This window comes from Gracilinanus agilis, chromosome 2 (genome assembly GCF_016433145.1).
Source record: "Gracilinanus agilis isolate LMUSP501 chromosome 2, AgileGrace, whole genome shotgun sequence".
In the NCBI taxonomy this organism is placed as follows: Eukaryota; Metazoa; Chordata; class Mammalia; order Didelphimorphia; family Didelphidae; genus Gracilinanus; species Gracilinanus agilis.
This window is the reverse complement of record NC_058131.1, coordinates 540,372,847-540,399,432: the sequence shown is the minus strand read 5'-3', so window position 1 is coordinate 540,399,432 and position 26,586 is coordinate 540,372,847. Positions and strand designations below refer to the sequence as shown.

The following is a 26,586-nucleotide window of genomic DNA, read 5'->3' as shown; positions in this document are numbered from 1 at the left end:
GTGTATAAGAGACAGCTCTCTCTCTCTCTCTCTCTCTCTCTCTCTCTCTCTCTCTCTCTCTCTCTCTCCCCAAAAGAAGAGAAAAACTTGGTGATAAAGATTGTAAAGTATTAGATCACTAATCCTCTGTTTGTCAAATCTGTGGTCCTCAAATATTTAATCAAGTGAAAACACAAGGATCAAGTAGCCATATAGTCAAGAAATAGTTCTGGATGTTTGACAGCAGGATATAGCATTAGAGAAGCGGAAAGAAAATGGGATTTGACATAAGAAAATAAATTCAAATTTCAGTTTAGCTCCTTACTAACTTTGTGAATTCAGGCAAGTCCCTAAATATGCCCACGCCTTTATTTCTTTACTTATAAAATAAAGGGGTGAGAAAATTGATTCTGATTCCATTTTGTAATTGATTCTATTCTATACTACCCTCAATATGTTGTAAAATTACCTAAGCTATGTTTCTTTGTCTCTAAGTTTAGAAGTTCAGATTTCCTTTCTGAACTGTTGTCTTATTATTCAGTAGTTTTTCAGTTGTATGTGACTCTTCATGACCCCATTAGGGGTTTTTCTCAGTAAAGATCCTGGAGTGGTTTGCCATTTCTAGCTGATTTTACAGATGAGGAAACTGAAAGAAACAGGGTTAAACGACTTTCTCAGGGTCACACAGCTAGTATCTGAAGCCCCATCTGAATTTGGGTAGATACATTGTTCTACCTAGCTGTCCCAAGTTGTCCCATAAATCACCTTAATTCGAAGGAATATATTTTAAATACACATCTTACTTGCCCATGTACAATTAAGGGATAACTGTCTCTCTAACAATACTTGCAAGACTTAGACAGATAGCAGAAAGTCTGCTATCTCTGCAATTCAGATTGTCCTTCAAGAAAGTTGGGATTTTTATTTCCATGACTCTAATCATGCAAGTGGGCACGACCAATGATCTTTCCATAGCAACAAAATGGAAGGAGGAATTGTTGCTAGCCTTGCATTCCTGACTTCTATCCAATCCTAATGTTTTCTATCATCTATTATACTTCAGACTTTGTAACATCATATTGTTTTATGCTTCTTGTTCTTTTTCCTCTTGTATTTCCCCAAAATATATGAAGGCCAGTAAGCACTACCTTGTGGTCTTTTGACTAACTGAGTAGTCAAGAGACCCATTTTATTGGTAATTGCTACCTTTATCAATAGATTGAATGTGCTCAGAACTTTATGCTTTAGTTTACTAATTCTTTAAGGTCTTTTCTTTACTTTAAATCCTATTAATTTTAAGCTAGAGACCCATATGACTGTAGACAACCTTCAAGCAATGAGAAATGATTCCCTCCTCACTTCCTGAGTGTAACAGTGGCAGCTTGGCATCATTAGAAGCTTAGATGCATGTTCTTCTCTCTGTATAGTACAGGAATAGAAACCAACCTTGCAAGGATTGGAAGAAAAGTTAAAGTCTTGACAAGAAGAGAGCTAGATTAGCAGATGGGAAGGCAGGAACACAAAGAGACAAATAAGGGAGAAAAGTAAGGGATGTGGAACTTAGTGGCTAGAGCTAAGAATTCAGTTCCTTTTGAGTTTTCATTTTTTTATCTTAAATTTTATTTTTTGATCAGCCCAACCTCATCTTTTAATCCCTGTCACTCACCACCCTGCATTGAGAATGAAAGAAAAACAAAACTTCAACTGTGAACATAGAGTCTTACCAAATAAATCTCCACAATGATCATATCCCAAAGTAGATTTTATATATAATATATGCATACATATAGTATGAACATATAAAGTTCATTTAAATATGTATGTATACAATTTATCTAGATATAATGTATATATTATGTCTATAAAGTTTATATAGATATTCTGTATATATAAATATGTTGTATGCATATGTAAAAGTAGATTGTATTATATTAAAATAATAATGATAATATTCTGCATTCTGAGTCTTTTACCTCTCTGTTTCTGTGTTTGATCTTTAGTTTTCTGGAGTCACGCTTGGTCAATATGCAGAAAGAGTTCTTAAGTCTTTCAAAGTTCTTTGCCTTTATTGTTATCATTTTATGACTTCTCTCCTAGTTTTATTGACTTAATTCCACATTACTTCACATAAGTCATTCCAGGTTTCTCTGACACCATCTCCTCCAAATTTCTTAAAGTACAATAATACTCTATCACACTTATATACAATAATTTGTTCAGCAGTTCCCCATTTGATGGTCATACCCTCAGAATTTCATTCTTTGTTGCCTCAAAAAAAGCTATTGATATTTTTGTACATCCTTTCAGTTTGTTTTGCTGACAACTAAATCTACTCTCCCTCTATTCCTCTTTTCTTCTTCCCCTTTCTTTTCTATTTGCCTATTGAGTAAAATATGTTTCTGGGTTCACTGTACTCTTCATCTACTATTCTGCCTGGTTTCAACACCATTAAACAAGACAGCTTTCAGGGTAAGCTCATCATCTATAATCTCATTACTGTTCTGTTGCTGACTCAAACTTTGATAGATACCACTTCCCTCTAATTGAAGGGCTGGGAGCAGGTAGAATCTTAAACTCCTTCCTATCTCCCTTTATAGAGGTCTGATAATGGACATTAGGGGCTCACTTCACATTTCATCTGCTGATGGACTTGGTTTCAGTTTGATAAAACAAGCTGCCCCCATGCTTGGTACTTCCTGATGGTCTATCCCTCCCTCCTATCCCCCCACCCCAGTCCCCTGGCTGTTTTCTGCCACCTTTTGTAAGTTTGTCTCCCCTTTGAGATTGTAAGTTCATTGAGGGCAGGGATTGGCTTTTTATTAATTGTATTCCCATTGCTTAGTACAGTGCCCTACACATCATAAATGCTTGATAAAACATTTGGCATTAACTTCCCAATTTTGCCACATCCCTTCCAACATTCATTACTCTCCCCTGCTATCATTTTAGCCAATCTGCTAGGTGTGAGGTTGTATCTCAGAGTTGTTTTGATTTGCATTTCTTTAATTATTAGAGATTTAGAACACTTTCTCATGTGCTTATTGATACTTTTGATTTCTTTATCTGAAAATTGCCTATTCATGTCCCTTGCCCACTTATTAATTGGGGAATGGCTTGATTTTTTTATACAATTGATTTAGCTCCTTGTATATTTGAGTAGTTAGACCTCTGTCTGAATTTTTTGTTATAAAGATTTTTTCCCAGTTTGTTGTTTCCCTTCTGATTTTGGTTGCATTGTTTTTCTTTGTACAAAAACTTTTTAATTTAATATAATCAAAATCATTTATTTTACTTTTTGTAATTTTCTCTAACTCTTGTTTGGTTTTAAAATCTTCCCTTTCCCAGAGATCTGACAAGTATACTATTCTGTGTTCACCTAATTTACTTACAGTTTCCTTCTTTATATTTAAGTCTTTCACCCATTCTGAATTTATCTTGGTGTACGGTGTGAGATGTTGATCTAAACCTAATCTCTTCCATATTGTTCTCCAATTTTCCCAGCAGTTTTTGTCAAATAGTGGATTTTTGTCCCCAAACTTGGGCTCTTTGGGTTTATCATACATTGTCTTGCTGATGTCACTTACCCCAAGTCTATTCCACTGATCCTCCCTTCTATCTCTTAGCCAGTACCATATTGTTTTGATGACTGCTGCTTTATAGTATAGCTTAATATCTGGTACTGCTAAGCCATCTTCCTTCACGTTTTTTTTTTCATTATTTCCCTTGATATTCTTGATCTTTTGTTCTTCCAAATAAACTGATCCAACCATTCTGGAGGGCAATTTGGAACTATGCCCAAAGAGTGATAAAAGAATGCCTGCCCTTTGATCCAGCCATTCCATTGCTGGGATTATACCCCAAAGAGATCATAGATAAACAGACTTGCACAAAAATATTTATAGCTGCGCTTTTCATGGTGGCAAAAAACTGGAAAGCAAGGGTATGCCCTTCAATTGGGGAATGGCTGAACAAATTGTGGTATATGTTGGTATGGAATACTATTGTACTCAAAGGAATAATAAACTGGAGGAATTCCATGTGAACTGGAAAGACCTCCAGAAATTGATGCAGAACGAAAGGAGCAGAGCCAGAAGAACATTGTACACAGAGACTGATATACTGTGTTAAAATTGAATGTAATGGACGTCTGTACTAGCAGCAATGCAATGACCCAAGACAATTCTGAGGGATTTATGGAAAGGAACACTACCCACATTCAGAGGAAGAACTACAGGAGTGGAAACACAGAAGAAAAACAATTGCTTGGACATTTGGTTTGATGAGGACATGATTGGGGATGTAGACCTGAAAAGACCACACCCATATAACTATCAATAATGTGCAAATAAGTCTTGACTGACCACACATATTAAAACCAGTGGAAATGCGAATTAGCTACAGGGGAGGGGGGCCTGGGGTTGAGGGGGTGAAGGGGAAAGTAAAAACATGACTTATATAACCATGGGCATTTTTTCTAAAAATAAAAAATTATTTAAAAAAAATAAATAAAGCATTTGGATTGGATCAGATTAGATTGCACCCAACTCTTCCCCTCCTTTATTAGTTCAGATGAGATAGAGGTTTAAGTATCAGCTCCTCTCCTCTTCCTAGTTTTTGGAGACTTCTTTTTACCCTGTTATGTAAAACAATTCTCTCTAATTCTCTTTTCTCCTCTACTCTCTTTCCATTCTTAAGATCACTGAGCCATAACAGAACCAAACCGCTCCCATACCTTGTCAAAATTGGACTCCCTTTATGAACTCTAATGATAGTAGGATGTGGAGGGAATATGTATTATCTCACATTTGAATATATTCAGTTTATCCTCCTTTAATCCCTTATGATTACTCATTCGTATTTATCTTTTTTGGTTTCTCTTTGTTAAGTTTGAACTATAAAAAAGCACAACTCTGCTTTTTTTCATCAGTTATGCTTGGAAATCCATTACTTCATTAAAGGTTTACATTTCTTGGTAGCATTATACTTAGCTTCTCTACACACATTATTTTTTGCTATAAGCCTATATCTTTTGTTGTCTGAAATATTATATTTCAGCTTTCTACTTCTTGGTATTTGTGGCTTCTAAATCGTGTGATCTTCACTACAACGTCACTGTATTTGAATTCTTTCTTTCTGGAAGCTTGCTATATTTTCTTATTGACCAGGAAGCTCTGGATTTGGGCTATAATATTTCAGAGAGTTTTCATTTGGGGCTTTTTTCCAGGAGGTAACCAGTAGATTCTTTCAATTTCTATTCCCTTCCCCCACCCCAAGTTCTTATAGAGCTAGTAGCAATTTTCTTCAGGACTTCTTAAAATAGGAAAAATAGGTTCTTATATTTGCTCATGAATCAGATAATCCAGTGACTCAATTTTTTTTCTCAATGTTCTGTTTTCCAAACAGCTGGGTTTTTTTTTTTTTGCTATTAGATACTTTACATTCTCTTCTAGTTTTCAGTCTTTTGATCTTGTTTTATTATTTCTTATTGAGTTGTTATCTTTCATTTGATCTAGTCTAATTTTGCTTAGGCATGGTTTTGTATCTCTTATGTCAAACTATTAATTCCTCGTGCAATTCTTCCATATCTTGTTTCTTTCTTTCTTTCTCTTTTTGCTAGTAATCTCATTTCACTATTTTATAATTTAAATTTTTCTTAGTTACATGAAGAAGCAATTTTTAAAATTTTTTTGACATTTTAGAATTGAATCTTATTCCTCCTTATTCTTCCCTACCCCCTTCCATGCACTGAACAGTCTATACCCATACTTTCATGTAATATGCATTTGTGTATTGCCCACTTCCTGGTAGAGGACATATCACACCTACAATTAAAATCGAATGAAAAAGAAATATAGTGAAAGATGGCATGCTTTGATCTGCTCTCAGACTTTAATACTTTCTTCTTTGGCTATGGATAGCATTTTCATGAGTCCCTTTTTTTGTTTTGCTGATATTGGTTTAGTCCTTCACAGTTGATTATCCTATAATATTTCTGTTCTCCTAGTTCTGCTCACTTTATTTTGTATCTGTTCATATAAATCTTTCCAGTTCTGAATTCATCCTGTTAATTGTTTCTTATGGTCCAACAGTATTTCTTTACAGTTGTATATCACAACTTGTTTATCCATTCCCCAAATGATGGGCAATACCTCAGTTTCCAATTTTTTACTACTACAAAAAGAGCTACTTAAAATATTTTATTACAATTAGGTCCTTTTCTCTTATCTTGTTTTATGAAAAAAAAAAAGGAAACCTTAAAAAAATCCTTGAAATTCTTGCTTCATTTCTTCCCAGAATTCTAATTGAATCTGTGCCCAACTATGCTTTTCTCCGAGGATTTGCTTTGTAGAAATTTTGGAGTCATTTTCTTCTTTTGGATTTCTTAACTTGAGCATCTCTATACTCCCTGGCTCCCACAATAGCTTCTTATTATGAGATTCTTTTTGTTTATTTGGTTCTTATTCTTTCAGCCTACTTTGTGATTTCAGACTTTATATTAATGCCAGGTCCTAAGAACTTCTGCAGTGAAGTTTCTTATTCTTTTGAAATTTTCTTAGAGTATTGAGTATTGTGCTATTCCACACTTAGGGGGACTGAAGCTCAAGTTGAGGATCTGCAAACATTCAGTGCTCCAGAAGTGGCATGATCCAAATTACAGAGTGATTGTTTCCTTCCTGGTCCTTATTCTGCAAATTCCTGGCCTTGGATTGGGTCAAGTAACAATAAACTTCTGTTGGGCTCAGCCACTATTAGCTAGCTAGAAACTTTGCTCTGTTCAGAGGTACAGAACTGCAGGCTCCCCTTTAGGCTGGAATCCCTACTTTTGTTGATTCCTCTGTAGGCTTCTACCTCAGTTTGAAGCCAGACCAGACTCTGCTTTGTTCTTGGAGGTATGAACCATATCACTTCTGCTTGCTTCAAAACCTGCTCGATGGAAGTAGCTAGGTGGTTCAGTGGATTTAGAGCCAGGACTTGAGATGGGAGGTCCTAGATTCAAATCTGACAACCTCTGTTGTTTGTTCCTTACTATTCTGCCTTGGAACCAATACACAGTATTGATTCTAAGACAGATGATAAGGTTTTAAAAAAGAAAAAGTATTCTGTACCTCTCAGTATTTTGCCTAGGGCCTGTGACCATTCCATATACCAGGATACTTGTGGGTACAGGTCCCCTCCTCATTCCAATGTCGATTCCATTTGGAACTGGGTACTAGGTGCCAAAACTGCGAATTGGCTCCTGTTTTCTTACCCTGGATGCTGTGCCCCACTATCAGACTTGGACTATATCTCTCCCTGGTGCATTTCTCCCTACGTGAGAGTGCCTTGACCAGCTCTGTGCTCCTAGTCAAACCCTGTTTGCCATGCCCAAAACCTTTTTCTCTATTACTTTATGCTGACCTGCACTAGAAAAATGAATCACTGTGAATTTTTCTTATATTTCCTCAATCAGCATTCAATCTGATGTATTTTCTAAATCTATTTGGAAGAGTTTGTTTGTTTTGTTTTGTTTTTGAAGTGGTGGAGGTTGGTTATATTTCTTTCTCCTATTCTGTCTTGGCCCCACTAAGTACCAGCATTACTATCCTATTATTGTTTTATTACTCCCCTCTGTATCCTAAAAATGCTATGTTATATTATATCTTTTCCTTCCATAAGCAGACTTGATAATGCCCAAGTTCCCATTTATCTCTAACATTCTATATGAGTCTATAATAATAACTTTTATTATAAAAATTTAGAGATACTACTTGCATTAATTTGACCTTGCCTGGTCTGACACAAAGTCTGGATGAGTTTCTGGGTTACCTCAATAAATTGTTGGTGTATTTTTCTTCTTTAATTGTACACACACACACACACACACACACACACACACACACACATATATATATATATATACATATAGGCATATATATACACAATGCATAATACCATTTATAAGGAATATATGTTTATATATAAAATACATATTTCTTTGTATTCATCTCCCCCAATAAGATGTGAACTCTTTTCGAGAAGGAATTGATTTGATTGTTTAAAATCATTTTTTCTTATCCTTGTATCTCCAGTGTTTAGTGTATTGTTGACACTTACCAGGTATATTTTATTGAACTGAGATGGTTAACATTAATGTGAAAAATAACAATGATGGCTATGAGAGTGGAGACTAGCCTTTTCCTCTTGTCATATTCAAACTCTGGGAGTTGTGAGTCTCATCTTGATTGACAGGTGAAGATAGTTGGAGACATCTGAATGTTCCCAGATGCCGTGAGGACAAGAGGAAAGGCAGTTGGCTAGAGGATATAAATACCCTGACCACCATCTGCCAAGGACCTTTTGGATTTGGCCCTTTGTCTGGAACCCTTGGCCTTGGACATTGATCTCTGATCTTGGAGCATTGACCTGTGGATCTGACTGTGGGTCCTCTGATTCTCTCTGAATTCCCCCTAGATATTTAGACATCTGAACCATCACTAGATATTTAGGTATCCAGGCCGGGGTGGGAACCAGGAAGATGGAAGGAGAAGAAACAGAGGGAGGTTAGGGAGGTATTTCCTGATGGCTGTAGGACTGACCTAACAACTGGCAATAAGAAGCTGAGAGGGATCATCGATATCTGTATCAACCAAGCAGATTGCTTTCTCTGGTTTGGCCATGGCCAAGCTGAGCCAGAGGAGGTGAAGAACAAGAGCTCCAGCATTAATGAAACAGCCTACAGTCCTGAGGGATTAGTGATCATAGCCATTAGTGACAGGGTCTCCTATCCCCAACCCTTTCCTGATTATTCCTTTCCCTCATTGACATCTATAGATAAAGTTTATTAGGTACCTTCCTGAGTGATTATTACATCACAATCCTTGGGGAGGGAGCAATGCAGTCAGATGAAAATGTTATCCAAGGCTAATAGAGCCCAATATTAATAATCAATCCAACCCCAGGTGGGACCTGAAAGGGTTACCCATGCACCTGACCTTCAGGGATCCTACCTGGGCGCTGTTATAAAGAATGGGCAGTTATTATAACATCCAGCTGAGTGACAGGACTCAGGTGTCCCTGCACCAGTTATCAAGGAAATCCAAAGCACAGCTTCCCTGATTAATATACCCTAAAATAACTAGAATAGCAGACAAAGACAATTTATTTATAACACTCTTTGACTGCCCTCCCTATTTTCTACTTTATTTATGGAGAAGTGTCTTCCTACAGATGCATCCCTATAATCCCAAGTTCCCATGACCACTTGTTTATAGATCCTTCACTGTGGTTCAGGGACCAAGACATTTGGTCAGTGAATATAATGAGAAGTGAGAGAAAAATGAGGAGGCAGAGTTAGGAATATCAATCCACAGCTTACCAGCTGCATTGAATTTGCAATTCTTTCAATATTCATTTAATCTACTCTCATAAACATCCATTTCATATGTTGCATCATGACTGAAGTGTGAGCAAGAGCTAGAGACCGGAATAGAACAAAAGGCAATACAATCTTACCTCCCCAGACTGTTGTTTAGGTCACTAAATGCAGACTGTGTTTTGTTTATTCATTTAAGCAAACGACAACCAAATTAGCTTTTTAAAAATGCAGGGAATTGCTTATAATATAAAAATGGAGAATTGCACCCAAATTAGCAGTAGGCTTAATGATTGATTCAAGCAATTAAACTTCTTGAATTTATTTCCATATTAGCCTACACTTGTGCTCTTCTATTGTTTGTTAAAGGCAGGTAGGTGGTTCAGTGGATAGAGCACTAGGCGTGCAGTCAGAAAGATCTGAGTTCAAATTCAGCCTCCGAAACCTACTATCTAGGTGACTCTGGGCAAGATACTCAACCTCTGTTGCCTTAATCCACTGGAGAATGAAGTGGCAAACCACTCCATTATCTTTGCCAAGAAAACCTCATGGATAGTACAGTCCATGGGATCACAAAGAGATTGAAAAATTATTTGTTATTTTTAGCAGACTTACATATTTCATTAGAAAATCCATTTTCCTGATAAATGCTTAAAATATTAAATAATCTTGTTTACAATCCTGATACATTGGGAACTCCATTTTTATTTTCATTTTGAGATGTGCTCAGTTATCCATACATATTTGTGGATGTTTAACTATTTTGATTGTATCCAATTCTGTGTGACCTCATTCAGGGTTTTCTTGGCAAAGATACTGGAGTGGTTTGCCATTTCTTTCTCCAGCTCATTTGTCAGATGAGGAAACTAAGTCAAGCAGGGTTAATTGATTTGTCCAAGGTCACACAAAAATTATCTGAGCCTGGATTTGAATTCAAGTCTTCCTGAATTCATTCAGCCCTGGCAATCTATCTACTGTGTCATCTAGCTGCTCTAATCTGTATATACTATTTGATTTTAATCTTTAAGGTACTTCCTTCCTATAAGTAAACATCTTCAGCTTTGTGACCCTGGGCAAGTCACTTAACCCTCATTGCCTACCCTTACCACTCTTCTGCCTTGGAGCCAATACACAATATTGACTCCAAGTTGGAAGGTAAGAGTTTAAAAATATATATAAGTAAACATCTTTAGTGGACACTTAATGTCTACCAGATTTTTTAACAAATCATCATGTCAAAAGCATTTGGAAAATTTAAATGTTACATGTACAGTTCTTGTTTCATTCTTACTCACAGATTACTATAAAAGGAATCCAGGAGTTAGTGAGGGTTCATTGCACTGATATATTGCTAATATATTGCTTAAGTGGAATTATCCAATACAATTCAACAGGAAGGATGTTAAAAACAATACAGAAAACCTTTTCTTAGCTTGGTGTCCAAGATCCACAATTCATTGGTATCTGGCGTATCATGTTCTAGTTTCTGAACTTCCAGAAAGCCCCAGTGGAGGTGAAATAGATCCAAAGAACAGATAAAGTGATCAAAAGGATAGAAGGGCTTCTATTAGGTGACTTTAATGACAGAGGATGAAAGTGGAAAGGTATTATGATTGAAGTTTATAAAGCTATAAAGGGTGTAGAGTCAACATTTATTTGTTAAATAGAACTCAAGGTTCTAGAAAAATAAAATTCTCAAAGTTTGAAAGAAGTAGCTTTATGACAAATGAAACATCACTTCCTATGGCAGGTTAGGAAAATCTTAGCGAACTTGTACTCCTAAGAATTATAGAACTCAAAATATATATATATATATATATATATATATATATATATATCTTTGGCCTACTTTTTTTGCAAATCACTTTTAGATGGGTGTTTGGAATGCAAAGACAAGAATGAGACAATCCTAGTTTTCAAAGTGTTTACATTCTGTATTTGTGATTGAGGATGGTGGTTTGCAGGATGATATTTATATAGTAATTTAAGATTTACAAAGCAGGGGAGCAGCTGTGTGGCTCCGTGGTTGGAGAGCCAGGCCTACAGATGAGGGGTCCTGGGTTCAAATCTGAACTCAGACACTTCTTCCTAGCTGTGTGACCCTGGGCAAGTCACTTAACCCCCATTGCCTAGCCTTTACCACTCTTCTGCCTTGGAATCAATACTTAGTGTTGATTCTAAGATGGAAGGTAAGGGTTTAAAAAAAAAGATTTACAAAGCAGTTACAGACAACTCATTTGATCCTCACAATACTCTGGTGAAATATATGCTTTTATTTTCTCCTTTTTACAGATGAGGAAACTAAAGCAAACAAGTTAAGCTACTTTCCTGGGGTCACACAGCTAATGAATATTGGTGGCAGATTCAAACTCACTTCTTGAATCCAAGTCCAACAAAATCTACTGTTCTCATTTGAGGAAGGAGAGATAATTAAATGGGAACATTAGGTGAGGTTTAATGAATACAGTGACATCTGAGCTGAGCCTTGAAAATGTAAATATTCTGAGAAATGGAAGGGAGGAGGGGGAGCATTCCAGCAAGCAAATGCTGGGAATTAAGTAAATATTTCATCCCTCAGCAATTTGTTATTGGTGGTTTGGAAGGAAGAATGGATATTAGAGGCTACAGAGGCATTAAATGTGCTGCTAACTTCTATAGCATTGTTTAATTAAAAGAAACCTAAGCATTCTGCTTTCAGAAATATATTTTGCCCACTGTCAAATATTGGATTTTGTTTTTCCAAATAATATCATTTAAGTAAAACATTTTTAAAAGTTGACCTTCCATTAGCTTGTGAATGAGCTTATGATTTGAAACTATTTCTAATGGATGCTGAGTTTGTCTGGAGGGCAATAAAATGGAAATGAGTTTTACTGGCAAACAGAAATATTATAGACACTTGTAGTTTACTGTTATTCTGGACCTGGCCAAGGCAGTTTATTTTATTTATTTTTTGTTTTTTTTTTTGCTTTTTAATTTTTTTTATTTAAGGTTAACCCTGATATTTCACAGATTTAGAGAACTAACAATGGAGTAGGGATACAGATTGGAAACCTCTTTGCTATTTATTATCTTAGAGAAATTTCCTGGTACCTGAGATGTGTTAACAAGTAAAAAACAAAACAAAACACAAAATTATCCAGCTATCTAGCATTAGATCTATTAAGGTTATCTTTTAATTTCATCTCATGTAATTATAAAGAGCACATCAGACCAAAAAATATTATATTCCATTTCTAATTTCTTTAACAGCCATTGTTAATATTATAAATTCTTCAGTTTAATCTTTGTGGTCATTTGTAACATCCATTGCAAATCTGAGTCAATTCAACACATTGGACATTTAAAAATGTATTGATAACCATATTCCAATACAAATTTTCTTCCCTTATAATTCTATGTCTTCTACTTGTTTTATTTTATTCATTTAAAAATATTATCCTCTGGCATCTATAGGCTTCCTTGATGAAAAAACAAAACTAAGAACCTCTCATCCAAGTTCTTATTTCTGTTTGTCAAGACTAGAGGAAGATGCAAAGGCCTTTTTTTAAGTAATATTAACAACAATGAATAATAGAACACAATGTATAATCTCAAGGAACTTCTGATGTTGGAACTTAATAGTTACACATGTCTAAAAATTACTTTACTTTCTTGGGTATTTTTTCCACTAAAAATATACAAAATCTTTGTTTCTTTATTACTATCATTCTTCTTTCCTTATTTCTAGGCAAATGCAAAATAGTTTGGCTACAAAAAAGTCATAGTTTGTTGTCTCAACATCTTAATTTCTACAGTTTTCTTTACTTGCCCATGATCATTGTAGGACTAGTCTATGTAAAGAGGCAAGCCTTGAACTCAGGTTTTCCTGACTTTATATCAATTGTTTGTCCATTAAGCAGTGTTACCCTTCAGAGGTATCTTATGAGGAAAAAACCCAACATCTTATTTTACTACTGTACCTGTTAGGGAAAGAATTAATATGTATACATTAAAGAAAAATACAACTTTTTTCCTTTCTTTAATCAAAAGTAAAGTAATTTGTAAGTTGTATTACTTTATTTAAGATGTATAGATTTCCCCTTGGATCTGTGTTTAAGTTCTCTGAAGGCAAGAAACTAATTTTTTTTCACTTTTACTATTTGTCTTAGCACCTTGAATAACACTTTTCATGTTATGCTTAATGTTTGTTTACTTGAGTTGAAACTAATACTCTTGAGGGAATTTTTCAAATGTATTTGTTTTTTTTCCCCTCTTTCCTTAATCATACTTGGAATAAAACCAATACCTATAGAGAATTAGTTAATTTAATTTGCATTGTCAGAAAAAAGTCACTGGTAATCTAATTGGAATCCCATTTTTTTCCCATACCGCCAGAGTAAATTTTTAATTTTTCTGTTTTTGCCTTTTACTCTTTATCTTTGACAATACCCCTTTAGAAAGCATAATAAAAACCTATAATGTGCCTGAATCTAGGTTGTAATGTTAACAATATTTAGCAGGGTATTGAAGAGAAACTTAAAATATTAAGACAATATTAGGTAGCTATAGCAACATGATGTAGCTGTTCAGCAGATACTGTTGTTGTAAGGAATAAGGTAAGTAAGACCCAGTGGTCCTTGAAGAAGAATGAAAGGGCAAATGGCTGCCATCGTTTCAGAAAGATTATAGTTGGTGATTCTGCTCATTAGAAGGGTATGTTATTAGTGGACATGTCTGTTTTACTGTGAGGGATTGGGTAATCCTGAGCCTTTGGGAAGGCAGAAATGGCTTGAGGATTGGAATTGAGTTGACACGCTGGCATTTTTCTATGGGCAACAGGATAGAGCAGTGACCTCTAGCTAGGAATCGAGGGGGAGATTGTTGTCAAGTATGTCAGGAGGAAGTGTTTCCAGAGGATCCTAAAAGGACTCTCTGCCCTCTAGCTCAAGATAATCAATTTTGATGATTAGATACTACCGTTCAGGGAGGAGATCAGGGCTAGTATAGATCTGGAAATTATCTGTAGAGACATGTTAAATGAGATACCTATTGTGAATTTTAAGACTTGAAACTGCTATTTAACCTCTTTTTGGCCATCAAAGGCAAAGAACATAGCCCCTGGGATTTCGTATGTTTGGGTAAGAACTAGATAAATTATCATATCTTTTCTAACATTCAAATCATATGATTTGTTGATTTCACTGAGCAAGGGCAGAGCACCTACTTTGTTCTAGAATCAGTAAGAAAAATTCCCGTCATTAAGTAATTTTCCCAGTTTAATTTTGACTCTCAGTGCAGAGTCTGACCCAGGATGGGAATGGGAGGAGGAAGCAAAGTAAACATTCATTTAACAGATATTTATCCCCAATTTATATTTGAGGATAATGAAGTAGACAGAGATTAAAAGACTTGCTGAGAGTCATAAAACCAATAAGTGCCGTGACCACCTTTAAATCCAGTCTTTCTAGACTCCAAGCTAGCATTCTCTCCCTTATATCACCTAGCTGTCTTTTCTAAAAGGCAGGAAGTTCCATGTTAGCATTAATAGCTAGTAGGTCTTCAGATGAAGATGAGCCATCTTTCCTCTGAGAGATCAGGAAAACAGACTCCCATGAATGCACAATCATTTGAGACAAATTTGGATGCATATACAGAATTTCAAAGGACAAATATGATTTGGGAGGAAAAGAGACCCAGGAGGTTTAGGGCATCTCTTGTAAGCATTACTAGTGTGGTTTGGCTTGCTAGACAGCTTGCTAAACACCATAGCAGTGATGGATTATAAGAAATGGCAGGCCCTATATTTTATCTTGGGAACAACCAAGTAGAAAGTCTTTTCATATTCATCATTGTGAATGATGTGCTCACCAGACAACAAGAACCAAACTACATTTCCCAACTATTTGTTTAAATCATTTTGAAAGGACTCAGAATCCTTAGACTATAAAATCTTTGAGGGAGTGATGGGCAATTTAGAAGTCATGTACTTGGCAATAGTTTAGGTTTAGCTGCAGTATAATCAGTAAAGCTCCTCAACATCCTTATAACATTTTCCACATACATCAAATGTTTACCCTCCCCCTTTTCACTTGTTGAGTTCCTAATGGTACATTAAAACCCATCTCAAATTTAATTTCTACTAGAAGTTTTCTCTGATATTTTTGGTTGATAGGGAGCTTTGCCCTCAGGCATCACATAGGATTTCATTCAATTCAGTTTATTTCAATTCAGCAAACTTTTATTTAGGGACAACTATGTGATCAAAGGAGATCCTTTGTCCTGCAGTTAAAAAGGCAAAATGTATGGATACATGTATGTATATGTTTACAAATGTATGTGTAAAATATGCATGGACGTACACATGCATTTATATGTATATATACATGCACATATATAGATTTACACAATGCATGTATATTTTACATGCTTTTGGAGCTTAAATTTTACTTTTACATGTAATTATCTAATTTTACTTATCATGTAATGTGTATTATATTTATTTTTTAAGTATTTTAGACCTAGGACTAGAATGTACCTCTGGGCCTACTTGGGTCATTATCTTTACTTTACAGTTTAAGAAACAGAGGCCCATGGGAGTTAAATGCTTGTCCAAAGACACACAGGTAGTAAATATCATAAGTAGGGTTTGAACCCAAGTCTCTTTTCTCCAGTTTTTCCTGACTTTATTCCCCACTGCGAAGTGATGCAGTGGATAGAATAAGAGCCTCAAGGGAGAGAGCCCTCTGTTAAAATCAGCCTCAGACACTTACTAACTCTATAACCCTGGACAAATCACTTAACCTCTGTCTGTCTCAGTTTCCTCAACTATAAAATGGGGATAACATTAGCATTTAACTCCCAGGGTTGTTGTGAATATCAAATTAGATAATGCTTGTAAAGTACTTAGCACAGTGGGTGGATCATGGTTAGTCCTTAATAAAATATTTTTCTTTTCGCCCTTCCATTATAAAGTAATGGTATTACTTTCCATTATAAAGTAAATTCTTTAAGAGTGATGCTCATGTAATCTCAACTTTGTAACTTTATCATAATCTAGTGAAATTTTCAGTATGTAATTGGCATTTGATAAATATTCTCTAATTAACTGATTATATTTGTCTTTCAATATCAGAGCTATAAGGTACCTAGAGCTATCTAGTCAATCAATATACATCCATTTATTAAGTGACTATTTGCCATATGCATCAGGTCAAACACCGAATGATAGATATACATAGACAAATAGGCAATAGTGTCTTCCTGCAAGCAACTCCCATTCTATTTGGGGAAATGATCTAAACATCTGCAAATGTAAGTAAATGTTCTATATGCATATGCTTTTATACATATATACACACATACATAATATACATGCATATTTAGAGTTGCCTTTAGGGAAGCCAAAGGACTACAAGCACATTGGTGAGTTAGGGTGATGTCTATCCCAAACATGTGAAGACTTCTTCAGTGGAATGGACAGATGAGGACAATTTGTTTCAATGGCCAAGACGGTGGCTAAACAGATACTGTGGGAAGTCTTGAGCTTGGTCAGATACTGAAAATGCCAAAGCTATTGCTGGTCATCTTGACTTTTGTACCCTCACTGGATTTAAGTTCCTTTAGAAAAGGGAGTAAAACCAGTGATTTGGGGCAACTCTGCCTCACTTAAATCCAATTCATGCATAAGGTCCAGACACTGCCCTTTAGTGTCATTGGTCCTCTTCAAAAATAAAGGATGAATACCAACATGCAGAGTAATTTCCAGTGAGAATTAGAACTTTGGTGGTAGGTAGTAAAGAATAGTCACAAGTTGTAGATGACACTTGAGCTGAACTTTGAAAGGAACTGGGCTTTCATGGAGGTAAAGATGAAAAGGGAGGACTTTCCAGGCATCAAAGATAGCCCATGCAAAGGCATGAAATGAGATGGAATATTGTGTATAAGGAACAATAAATGGGCCAGTGTGTGTAGATTGTAAAGTGCAAAACAGAATAATATTTAATAAACTTTGAAAGTTAAGGTAGAGGGGATAGCATGATGGTTCCATGGATTGAGAGCAAGATCTCGAGATGGGTTCAGATGTGACCTCAGACACTTCTTAGCAGTGTGATCCTGGCCAAGCCACTTAACCCCCATTTCCTAGGCTTGAAGCTTTTCTGTCTTGGAATAATATACAGTATTGATTCTAAAACAGAAGGTAAGAGTTTAAAAAAATTTAAACTAGAGCCAGAATATAAAGGTCTTGGACTATCAAGCAGAGGAGTCCATATTTGATCCCACAGAAAAGAGAATTCCTGGGACTCAGATTAAAAGTATGAGATGTACTTTAGGAATATCATTTTGGCTGTTCTGTGGATGATAGAATGGCAATGGAAAAGATTTGAGGCAGGATATCCCAACAGGATGCTCTTTCAGTAGTCCAGGAGAGATATGATATAGGCCTGAACTAAGGTGGTAGTCATGTCAGTGGAATGAAGATATTTCTTTTTTTCTTTAAGGTTGCATTATCAGCATATAATTTGTGCTTTCCTATTTATTTTCATGTTGTCTCTGCTCCTCTTTAAAATGTAAACTCTTTGAAGGCAGAGAATGTTATTTTTTCTTCTTATTCACAGCACTTACCACTGTTCCTGGCATATAGCAATTGCTTGATAGATATTTGATTGAGAAGGAAGGTAATTTGAGAGGTGCCACCGAGGTATTTTGGCCATGATTGGATTTGATGGTGGTAGGATGGGGTTAGGTAGAGTGATGTGTTAAAGATGACTGCAGTTGCAGAGCTGAATAACTAGAAAAATGATAGTATTTAAGGTAGGCATTAGAAAGTTAGAAAGAAGAATGGATTGAATGAAAATATATTGTTTTTTCTTTTAGATATATTAATGTTTTCTTAACAAAATGGTAATTTACCTATACTAATTAATTTTTGCCTATGTGGGATGAGTCCAATAATGATTTTAATAAATCTTAGCATTTCTGTAATACTTGTAAAGTATGTAGATTGATATAGATTTTTTAAAGTGCGTTACATATGCTTTCTCCTTTGATCCTCACTGAAGAAACTGTGGTAGAAAGATTAGGTGATTTGCCCCAGGATCTCAAAGCTAGAAATATCTGAAGCAGGATTTGAACACTGGCCTTTCTGATTACAAGTCAAATACATTGTCCATTAAACCAAAGTTATCAAACATGTGGCCAATTGGATACATTACAGTCCAAAACACTTCCAAGTGCAGCACATACCATATTTTAACCTAATCAGAAAACATTTAACAAAAAGAATAAGAATAAAATAATACCTGATGCTAATCTGTGGTTTTGTAAGTCAATATGTGGTTCACAGAGATCCTTGTGTATGGTTTAGTGGTCTTCATTTCTATTTGAGTTTGACACCAGGACACTACATTATCTATTTACAATAAGGAATTGGTGATGTGGGACTAGAGCTCAGAAGAGAGACTGACCTGGGTATACAGATCTGAGCATCATTTTCAAAGATATGATTATTGGAACCATGTAGGAGATAACCACCAGAGTGTGAAGGACAGAGCCATTTACTACCTTCATGATAGCTAGGCAAGCCATTTAGCCATTTTAGTCTTAGTTTCCTCATATGCAAAATGAAAGAATTGGTCTAGATCAGGGGTCAGCAACGTATGGCTCTCGAGCCATATCTGGCTCCACCTCCTGACCAGCCAGTCTGGGCAGAGCCCCAGGATGTGCCCCAGGAGGCCCTTCAGCCCCTACCCCATATGCCAGTGCCTTCCGCCTCCATCCTCCTCCTTCCACAGGCATTTATGGCTCTCACGACCAAAAAGGTTGCTGATGGTTGGTAATCTCTAAACTGCTTTTTCAGCTCTTTTTGATGAAATGTTAATGGTCAAGGGATTCTCAACACTAGAAACATACTGGCAAGGGGCACAGTAATATAAATATAAGTATTTATGTATCCACAGGTTCCCAGATCAGATGGGTTTGAAAAAAAAATAAAATGATATCACCATGTATAATCACCTCCAATCTTATTCTGTATTTCAAATTCAATTTAAATTCCATTAAAATGATAGATCTAACCATGTTAAAACATTTTAATTGTCATTTTATTTCAAAAAAATTTTAAATTTTTTTTAAAAACAATCACAAAATATACTAATTATATTTCAACAGACTTTAACCATATATCAAAAATTGTTCAAAGGAACTAACTTTTAAAAAAAGTTATTGTGGAATGAAAGAGAAAACTCTGAAATGCCAACATATTCATTTGAAAAACACAACTCCACTGGGTTGGTAAAATCATATGTTGCCAGGCATTTTATGTTCCCTGTCTTCTTACTGGTTCCTTTAGCTCAGTTTAGCTTTGTATGTACTAGCAAGACCATTCTGAAAAGTTTTATTTTTTTGGCTCTCTGGAAGACAATTTATAAAATCCCAGGCTGATCTTCTGTAAAGAAAGACATGGTCAGACACGAGGACATCATTCTTAGTTCAGGGTGCCACATTTTAGGAAGAATATTAATAAGCCACAGAGTATCCAGAAATTGGTTACTAAGATGCCGAAAGGTTTTACTCTATATGGATTAGATAAAGAAATTTTTGTGATATTTTAGACATGAGAAGAGAAGACCTAGGAGGGAAATGATTGTTTTTCTCTTCAGATACCTGAAGAGAGATTTCATTGGGAACAGGGATGTTCTATTTAGTACCTGTTCTAAATAGGTAGTAATAATTGTTCTGTTTAGTACCTGTGGACAGAATTTAAAGTAACGAGTAAAAGTTATAGAGAGGGGTAGATTTATTCTTCCATTATTAATTTAGTAACTGTATATAAAGTTCTCCTGGCTCTGTATACTTCATTGTATATTATCTCATATAGTACTTTCTATATTTTTGTTTTGTTTTGTTTTAAATTAGTCTATTCATTATTTCCTATGGTGCAATAGCACTTCATCACAATCATATACTACAGCTTATTAAGCCATTCCCCAAATGATGGTCCTCCTCTCAGTTTCTAATTCTTTGCCATCACAAAGAAAGCCTCCACAGGTATTTCATAACACATAGGTTCTTTTCCTCTCTTCCCAATCTCTCTAGGAAACAGACCCAACAGTGTTATTGCTGGTCCAAATGTACATGTAGTCCTATAGCTCTCTGGGTGTGATTCCAAATTTTTCTCCAGAATTGTTGAATCAATTCACAGCTTCCCCAACAGGGCATTCATGTCCCCATTCCTCTACATCCTCTCTAAAAACCATCATTCCACCCTTCCAACATTTCCAAGCCAATCTGGTGGGTATGAAGAGACATCTCAGAACTTTTCTCCAATCAATACTGATTGACCATTCTTTATATACCTATATATGGCTTTGATTTCTTTATCCAAAAACAATCAGTTCATATCCCCTACCAATCCATCAATTGGAGAATGGTTCCCATTCTCATAAATTTGACAAAGTTCACCACACATTCCAGATATAAGACCTCCACCTGAGAGACCATATATAAAGTTTTTTTCCCCAATTTTCTGCTTATGATGAGGTCCTTAATGAAAGAGTATTGATCCTAAGGGACAAATGCTAAAAATTGGTGAGTAGTTATTAGTTTTGATGAAGAAAATCTTTTTGGAAAGAAAAAGGAGCATCTTGTAAAGTGGATTTAGTGTTACATTTGAAGGAATTTTGATTCTTGGGAGGGGAAGAAATCACAGCAGAAAACTATCAGGACCTGGTGATGTCATCAGCACAGTTTCTGCATCAATTAGGGGGATTGCCCTGTAGACTCCTGATCCTCTTCTGTCTAGGATAAACACTATGAATCTAGAGTTTAATAAGTTTCCAGGACCTAGCAGGCAGTATAAAAGAGGGCAGAGGGTAAATCATTGCCTCTGCTCTGGGAGAAAAAGCTCTCTTTCAATATTGCTCTTTTTCTTAATGTTTTTCTTAATGATTTTTTGAGACCTTTCTGGCACTGGACCAGGTGTTCCTGCCCTTTACTCTAGCATTTTACATTCTCTTGTCCACCTGACTGAAAATACCTGCCTGAACTGTTCAACTTTTCTGTTCTCTGATGTTTGATTCTTTTTTTTTGTTGGATCTGAAATTATCAAAAAGACCAACTCCTCTAACCACGAGTTAGATATGCTTTTGGTCTTTATATGTTTGGTTACACTTTGGAGTGGGAGGTGCCCACTGCTGACCCCATTTTCTACTCCATTATAAAAATCTTCCTTATATATCTCATTTATATGAATTTTTTTTCCCCATTCTACTTCTCCATTTCTTCTCACAGTTCAGTCCTTTTGTTCCTGGAATTGTGTCCAGGTTCTTTCTTCCTTTGTGATGGACTACAAGTACTCTTTTCTGCCCTGGAACTGCACTTCTGTGATAGAGTTGCCAATCAGCACCAGTCACAACCAGTACTAGCAAAGGGACCCCTATAATCTCTTTCTGACCAATTGTCTGACTTCCTTATCTTTTCTGGGTGAGAACTCCCAAAAGCTCCTTCTGCCATTGTTATAGATTGCATATGCTCTGTCCCAACCCACACTCCAATATCACAGACCACACCTGCTGATCTCCTAATCTATTTTATTATATTTTTAACATTTAATAATTTTTATTTTTTAGAAAACTTAACATGTTTACATGATTCATGCTCTTACTATCCCACATACTCCCCCATAGCCGATGCACATTTCCACTGGTTTTAACATATGTCATTGATCAAGACCTATTTCCAAATTGTTGTTAGTTGCATTGGTGTGGTAGTTTCGAGTCTACATCCCCAATCATGTCCACCTCAACCCATGTGTTCAAGCAGTTGCTTTTCTTCTGTGTTTCCACAACTGCAGTTCTTCCTCTGAATGTGGATAGTGTTCTTTTCCATAAGTCCCTCAGAATTGTCCTGGGTAATTGCATTGCTGCTAATACAGAAGTCCATTACATTCTATTTTACCACAGTGTACTGGTTTCTGTGTAGGCTCAGCTCCTTTCACTCTGCATCAATTCCTCGAAGTCTTTCCAGTTCACATGGAATTATTCCAGTTTCTTATTCCTTTGAGCATAATAGTATTCCATCACCAGCACATACCACAATTTGTTCAGCCATTCCTCAATTGAAGGGCATACCCTCATTTTCCAGTTTTTTGCCACCACAAAAAGCGTGACTATAAATATTTTCATACAAGTCTGTTTATCTATGATCTCTTTGGGGTACAAACCCAACAATGGTATGGCTGGATCAAAGGACAGGCATTCTTTTATAGCCCTTTGAGCATAGTTCCAAATTGCCAGCCAGAATGGTTGGATCATTTCACAACTCCACCAGCAATGCATTAACATCCCAATTTTGCCACATCCCCTCCAACATTCATTATTCTCCCCTTCCTTCATTTTAACCAATCTGCTAGGTGTGAGGTGACACCTCAGAGTTGTTTCTATTTGAATTTCTCTAATTATTAGAGATTTAGAATACTTTCTCATGTGATTATTGATTCTTTTGATTTCTTTATCTGAACATTGCCTATTCATGTTCCTTGCCCATTTATCAATTGGGGAATGGCTTGAATTTTTTATACAATTGGTTTAACTCCTTGTATATTTGAGTAATTAGACCCCTGTCAGAGTTTTTTGTTATAAAGATTTTTTTCCCAATTTGTTGTTTCCCTTCTGATTTTGGCTGCATTGTTTTTGTTTGTACAAAAGCTTTTTAATTTAATATAATCAAAATCATTCATTTTACATTTTGTAATTTTCTCTAACTCTTGCTTGGTTTTAAAATCTTTCCTTTCCCAGAGATCTGACAAGTATACTATTCTATAATATTTTATTTATAGTTTCCCTCTTTATATTCAAGTCATTCACTCATTCTGAATTTATCTTGGTGTAGGGTGTGAGATGTTGAACTAAACCTAATCACTCCCATATTGTTTTCCAAATTTCCCAGCAATTTTTGTCAAATAGTGGATTTTTGTCCCAAAAGTTGGGCTCATTGGGTTTATCACACACTGTCTTGCTGATGTCACTTACCCCAAGTCTATTCACCTAATCTATTTTAGACTGAAAAAAAATGGCTCACTACTATTTTTTATTGGCTTTGCCACTCTAAAATTTGATTTGGGGAGTTATTTTAAAGTTGTTTAGAGGGGAGAGTTCAGCTGAATTTCTGCCTCTACTGTGCCATCTAGACTCCATACGCCAGCCAGTCAGTATAGATCTTGACATTCTCAAATTATCTTTATATCACACTTAACCTCTTTCCCTCTTTTTTTTTTTTTAAAAAAAAAACCAATACTGTGTATTGGTTCCAAAGCAGAAGAGTGGTAAGGGTTAGGCAATGGGGGTCAAGTGATTTGCCACTTGTCACACAGCTGGGACGTGTCTGAGGCCAGATTTGAATCTAGGATTTTCTATCTCTAGGCCTTGCTCTCAAACCACTGAGCTACCCAGCTGCCCCCCTCCCCCGTTTCCTTCTTTTTAACTGTACTTCCTTCAACCACTACTTCTCTAAATTTGGAATTGACTTGCTTTGAAATCATAGTCTCTTTGCTGCAAAGCTATAAGGTTAAATAATCTGTTGCTGCCTAGGAAAAGCCAACAAAGCAAATATATACATAATACATACATATTATGTATATATTTGCATATGCACATATTTGTATATTATATATATATACATATATATATATATCTTTACTACAGTCTAATCATTTTCCTTTCCCTTCACTATCTACTTTGTAGACAAACTAGCAAATGCATATCATAAAGTTGTTGTATATGGAGACTTGATGGGGCAGATTTTATAAATGCTGCCCTGTTAGAGTACCTACAGAAAATACTGCAAGGAGGATTTAACTATTTTCTTTCCATGGTGCTTCTAAATTAATTATTGTGAAAAAATCAGTGAAATTACATCTACCTTTTAAATTTTATTTTGTCCAGACCTGTATTTTCATGGGTGTAGAGAATTCCTGGTTAAAAAAACTCTGTCCATTGATGCAAATCAGTGATGGATCTATTATTTAACATTTTAGAAAGTTACCTGTGACACTGGATAGTTAAGCAACTTACCTATGGTCATATAAGTACTAGGTGACAGAAATGGGCCCTAAACCTAGAACTTAGCAAATCTGGGGTCTACCATCTATCCATTATGTCACATAACATTAATATTATTTTCTTTTTTAAATAAAGGATATATGAGATGAAATTTTAAAGTCATAACATTGATGGAAGAGCAAGGGTAGGAAAATTATTTCTGAACTATTGATAATTTTTCTATATTTTTTGACAATTTGTGCCTAGACCAAAAGCATTGTTTACTTGAGTTTCCTTAATATTTCAAAACAATAATATACATTCCACCAAGTATGATTTAGTCCCATAAAGAGTAATTCAATCTAAGAAGACCATATTATATTACCTCAAAGTGTTGGACTATCCCAAAAGCCAGTTTAATGTTTTGGTAAAGTTTGAAAGGAATAGCAATCTATCAGTTCTCTGCAGTGGTTTTACTATCCTAGGAATTTGCCCATTGGACTTTATATAAGTTACTCCATTCCAAAGGCTAGGGTCATCTTTTTTCCAATGTGGCATTTTTACCATAAGACCTAAGATGATGCTTTTGATGGAATCTTGTTTCACCTACTAAAATAATGTATAATGTTATTTTTTTTACAGGGCTGGCAGGGGACTCTATGGTATTGACAGTATGCCTGACCTCCGCAGGAAAAAAACCTTGCCTATTGTTCGAGATGTGGTAAGTAACTTCTGGACAATTTTCTGATTCCATATGTGGTTTCCTATTTCATTTTTTAAAAGTTACCTTTTGGATTAACTTTTTAGGCTACAATTCTTGTAGATTCTGCATGAATTAAAATATCCAAGATGTTTGATTCACCCGTGTCAAAGTGTTATATTTATATTTTCTTCCTTCTCCTCAGTGAAGATACTTCCTTCTACATTTTTAAGGTAGTTGTACATGCAACATTATTCCTGCTATTGATGCAATTTGAAATTGTAGATTGAGACAAACATCACCCTATAGTTAAGTAAGAAAGCATCATACAGATTGCCATATGAACTGATGTAAGCAGCTTTACTTTGGTCCTTTTAAAATGGAATTGTTTGCATTTAGGGGGAAAAACTGGTCATCAGTTTAATATGTAAGATTTAAAGACTCAGTCAAGTTTTTCCCTCAATACATTCAGCTCTCATCTATTACTATAGAGCCAGGCAGTACTAATTGAGGTAAAGAAATCAATTCAGGTAGGGCAGGAGAGAATTCTTTCTCTTCTGCTGAGGTCTGGTCTAGACAAAATTAACTAGAAATCTTCTTTCTCTGAAGAATATTAATTACCACTGAAAATTCCTGTGGTACCTCTAGTCATTAAAATGCTCATTAGGCCATGCACATTACAGAGCTTCACAGTGATTAGCAATCCCCTACAATTTAGAATGAGATCAGTGTAGTGGTAAAAGTAAACATGATAGGAATCTAAGAAATGCCATTAAAACTTAGAACATAAGCAAGGGAAGTATAGTATATGGTGTCATCCACTTCTATATTACTCATTTTATAGATTCTCCCTCTCTCCTTCCATTTTTTCCCTCTCCTCTCCCTCAACCTTTCCTTCTTCTCTTTCTCCTTCACCTTCTCCCTCCCTCTCCCTCTTCCCTTCCTTTCCTCCTTCTCCCATTTCCTCTCCATTCCTGCCTCCCTTCCACTCTTCTCCCTTTCTCTCTCCTTTCATCTCTCTCTCTCTCTCTCTCTCTCTCTCTGCCTCTCTCTTTGTCTCTATTCATTATTCTGTTTACTTCTTATTGAATTTCCCTTACCATCTTTGGAATGTGACTCAATATTTACCAAAGAATTACATATCACTAAGAATTATATCAACATGTAAACCAGAATATATATGTTCCAGATTTCATTAGAAATATAGTACTTAAGATTATATAATTTCCTACTTTCAGAATATTTGAAATCTAACTAAATTAAAATATAATAAATTTTTATGAAATTATCTGTCTGACAAAATCTTTTCATACTTTTTCCAAAATATTTCTGAAGTGATGAAGAATACATCTTTTATTTCTGATAACGCATAAAAATTTGTCATTAACATCAGTGATTTGTATTTCTGCTAATGATAATCTATTCAAAAGCTGTTACTGTAGTTTTAAGATAGAAAAAATGAGTTGTGAATTCTTACTTTATAAAAGAAGTGGTTATATGTACATTAAAACAATTATCTCTCATTTCTAATTCAATGT

General features: G+C 35.5%; 1 protein-coding gene across 2 annotated transcripts in view; it reads left to right on the top strand.

The window, feature by feature from the left end:
• UNC13C (unc-13 homolog C) overlaps positions 1-26,586 on the top strand; it is a 717,151-nt gene that overhangs the window by 192,906 nt on the left and 497,659 nt on the right. For both annotated transcript variants that reach the window (XM_044665156.1, XM_044665155.1), the window contains exon 5: positions 24,991-25,069. In XM_044665156.1, coding sequence (XP_044521091.1) covers positions 24,991-25,069 — 79 coding nt within the window. The remainder of the gene's footprint in view (positions 1-24,990; positions 25,070-26,586) is intronic.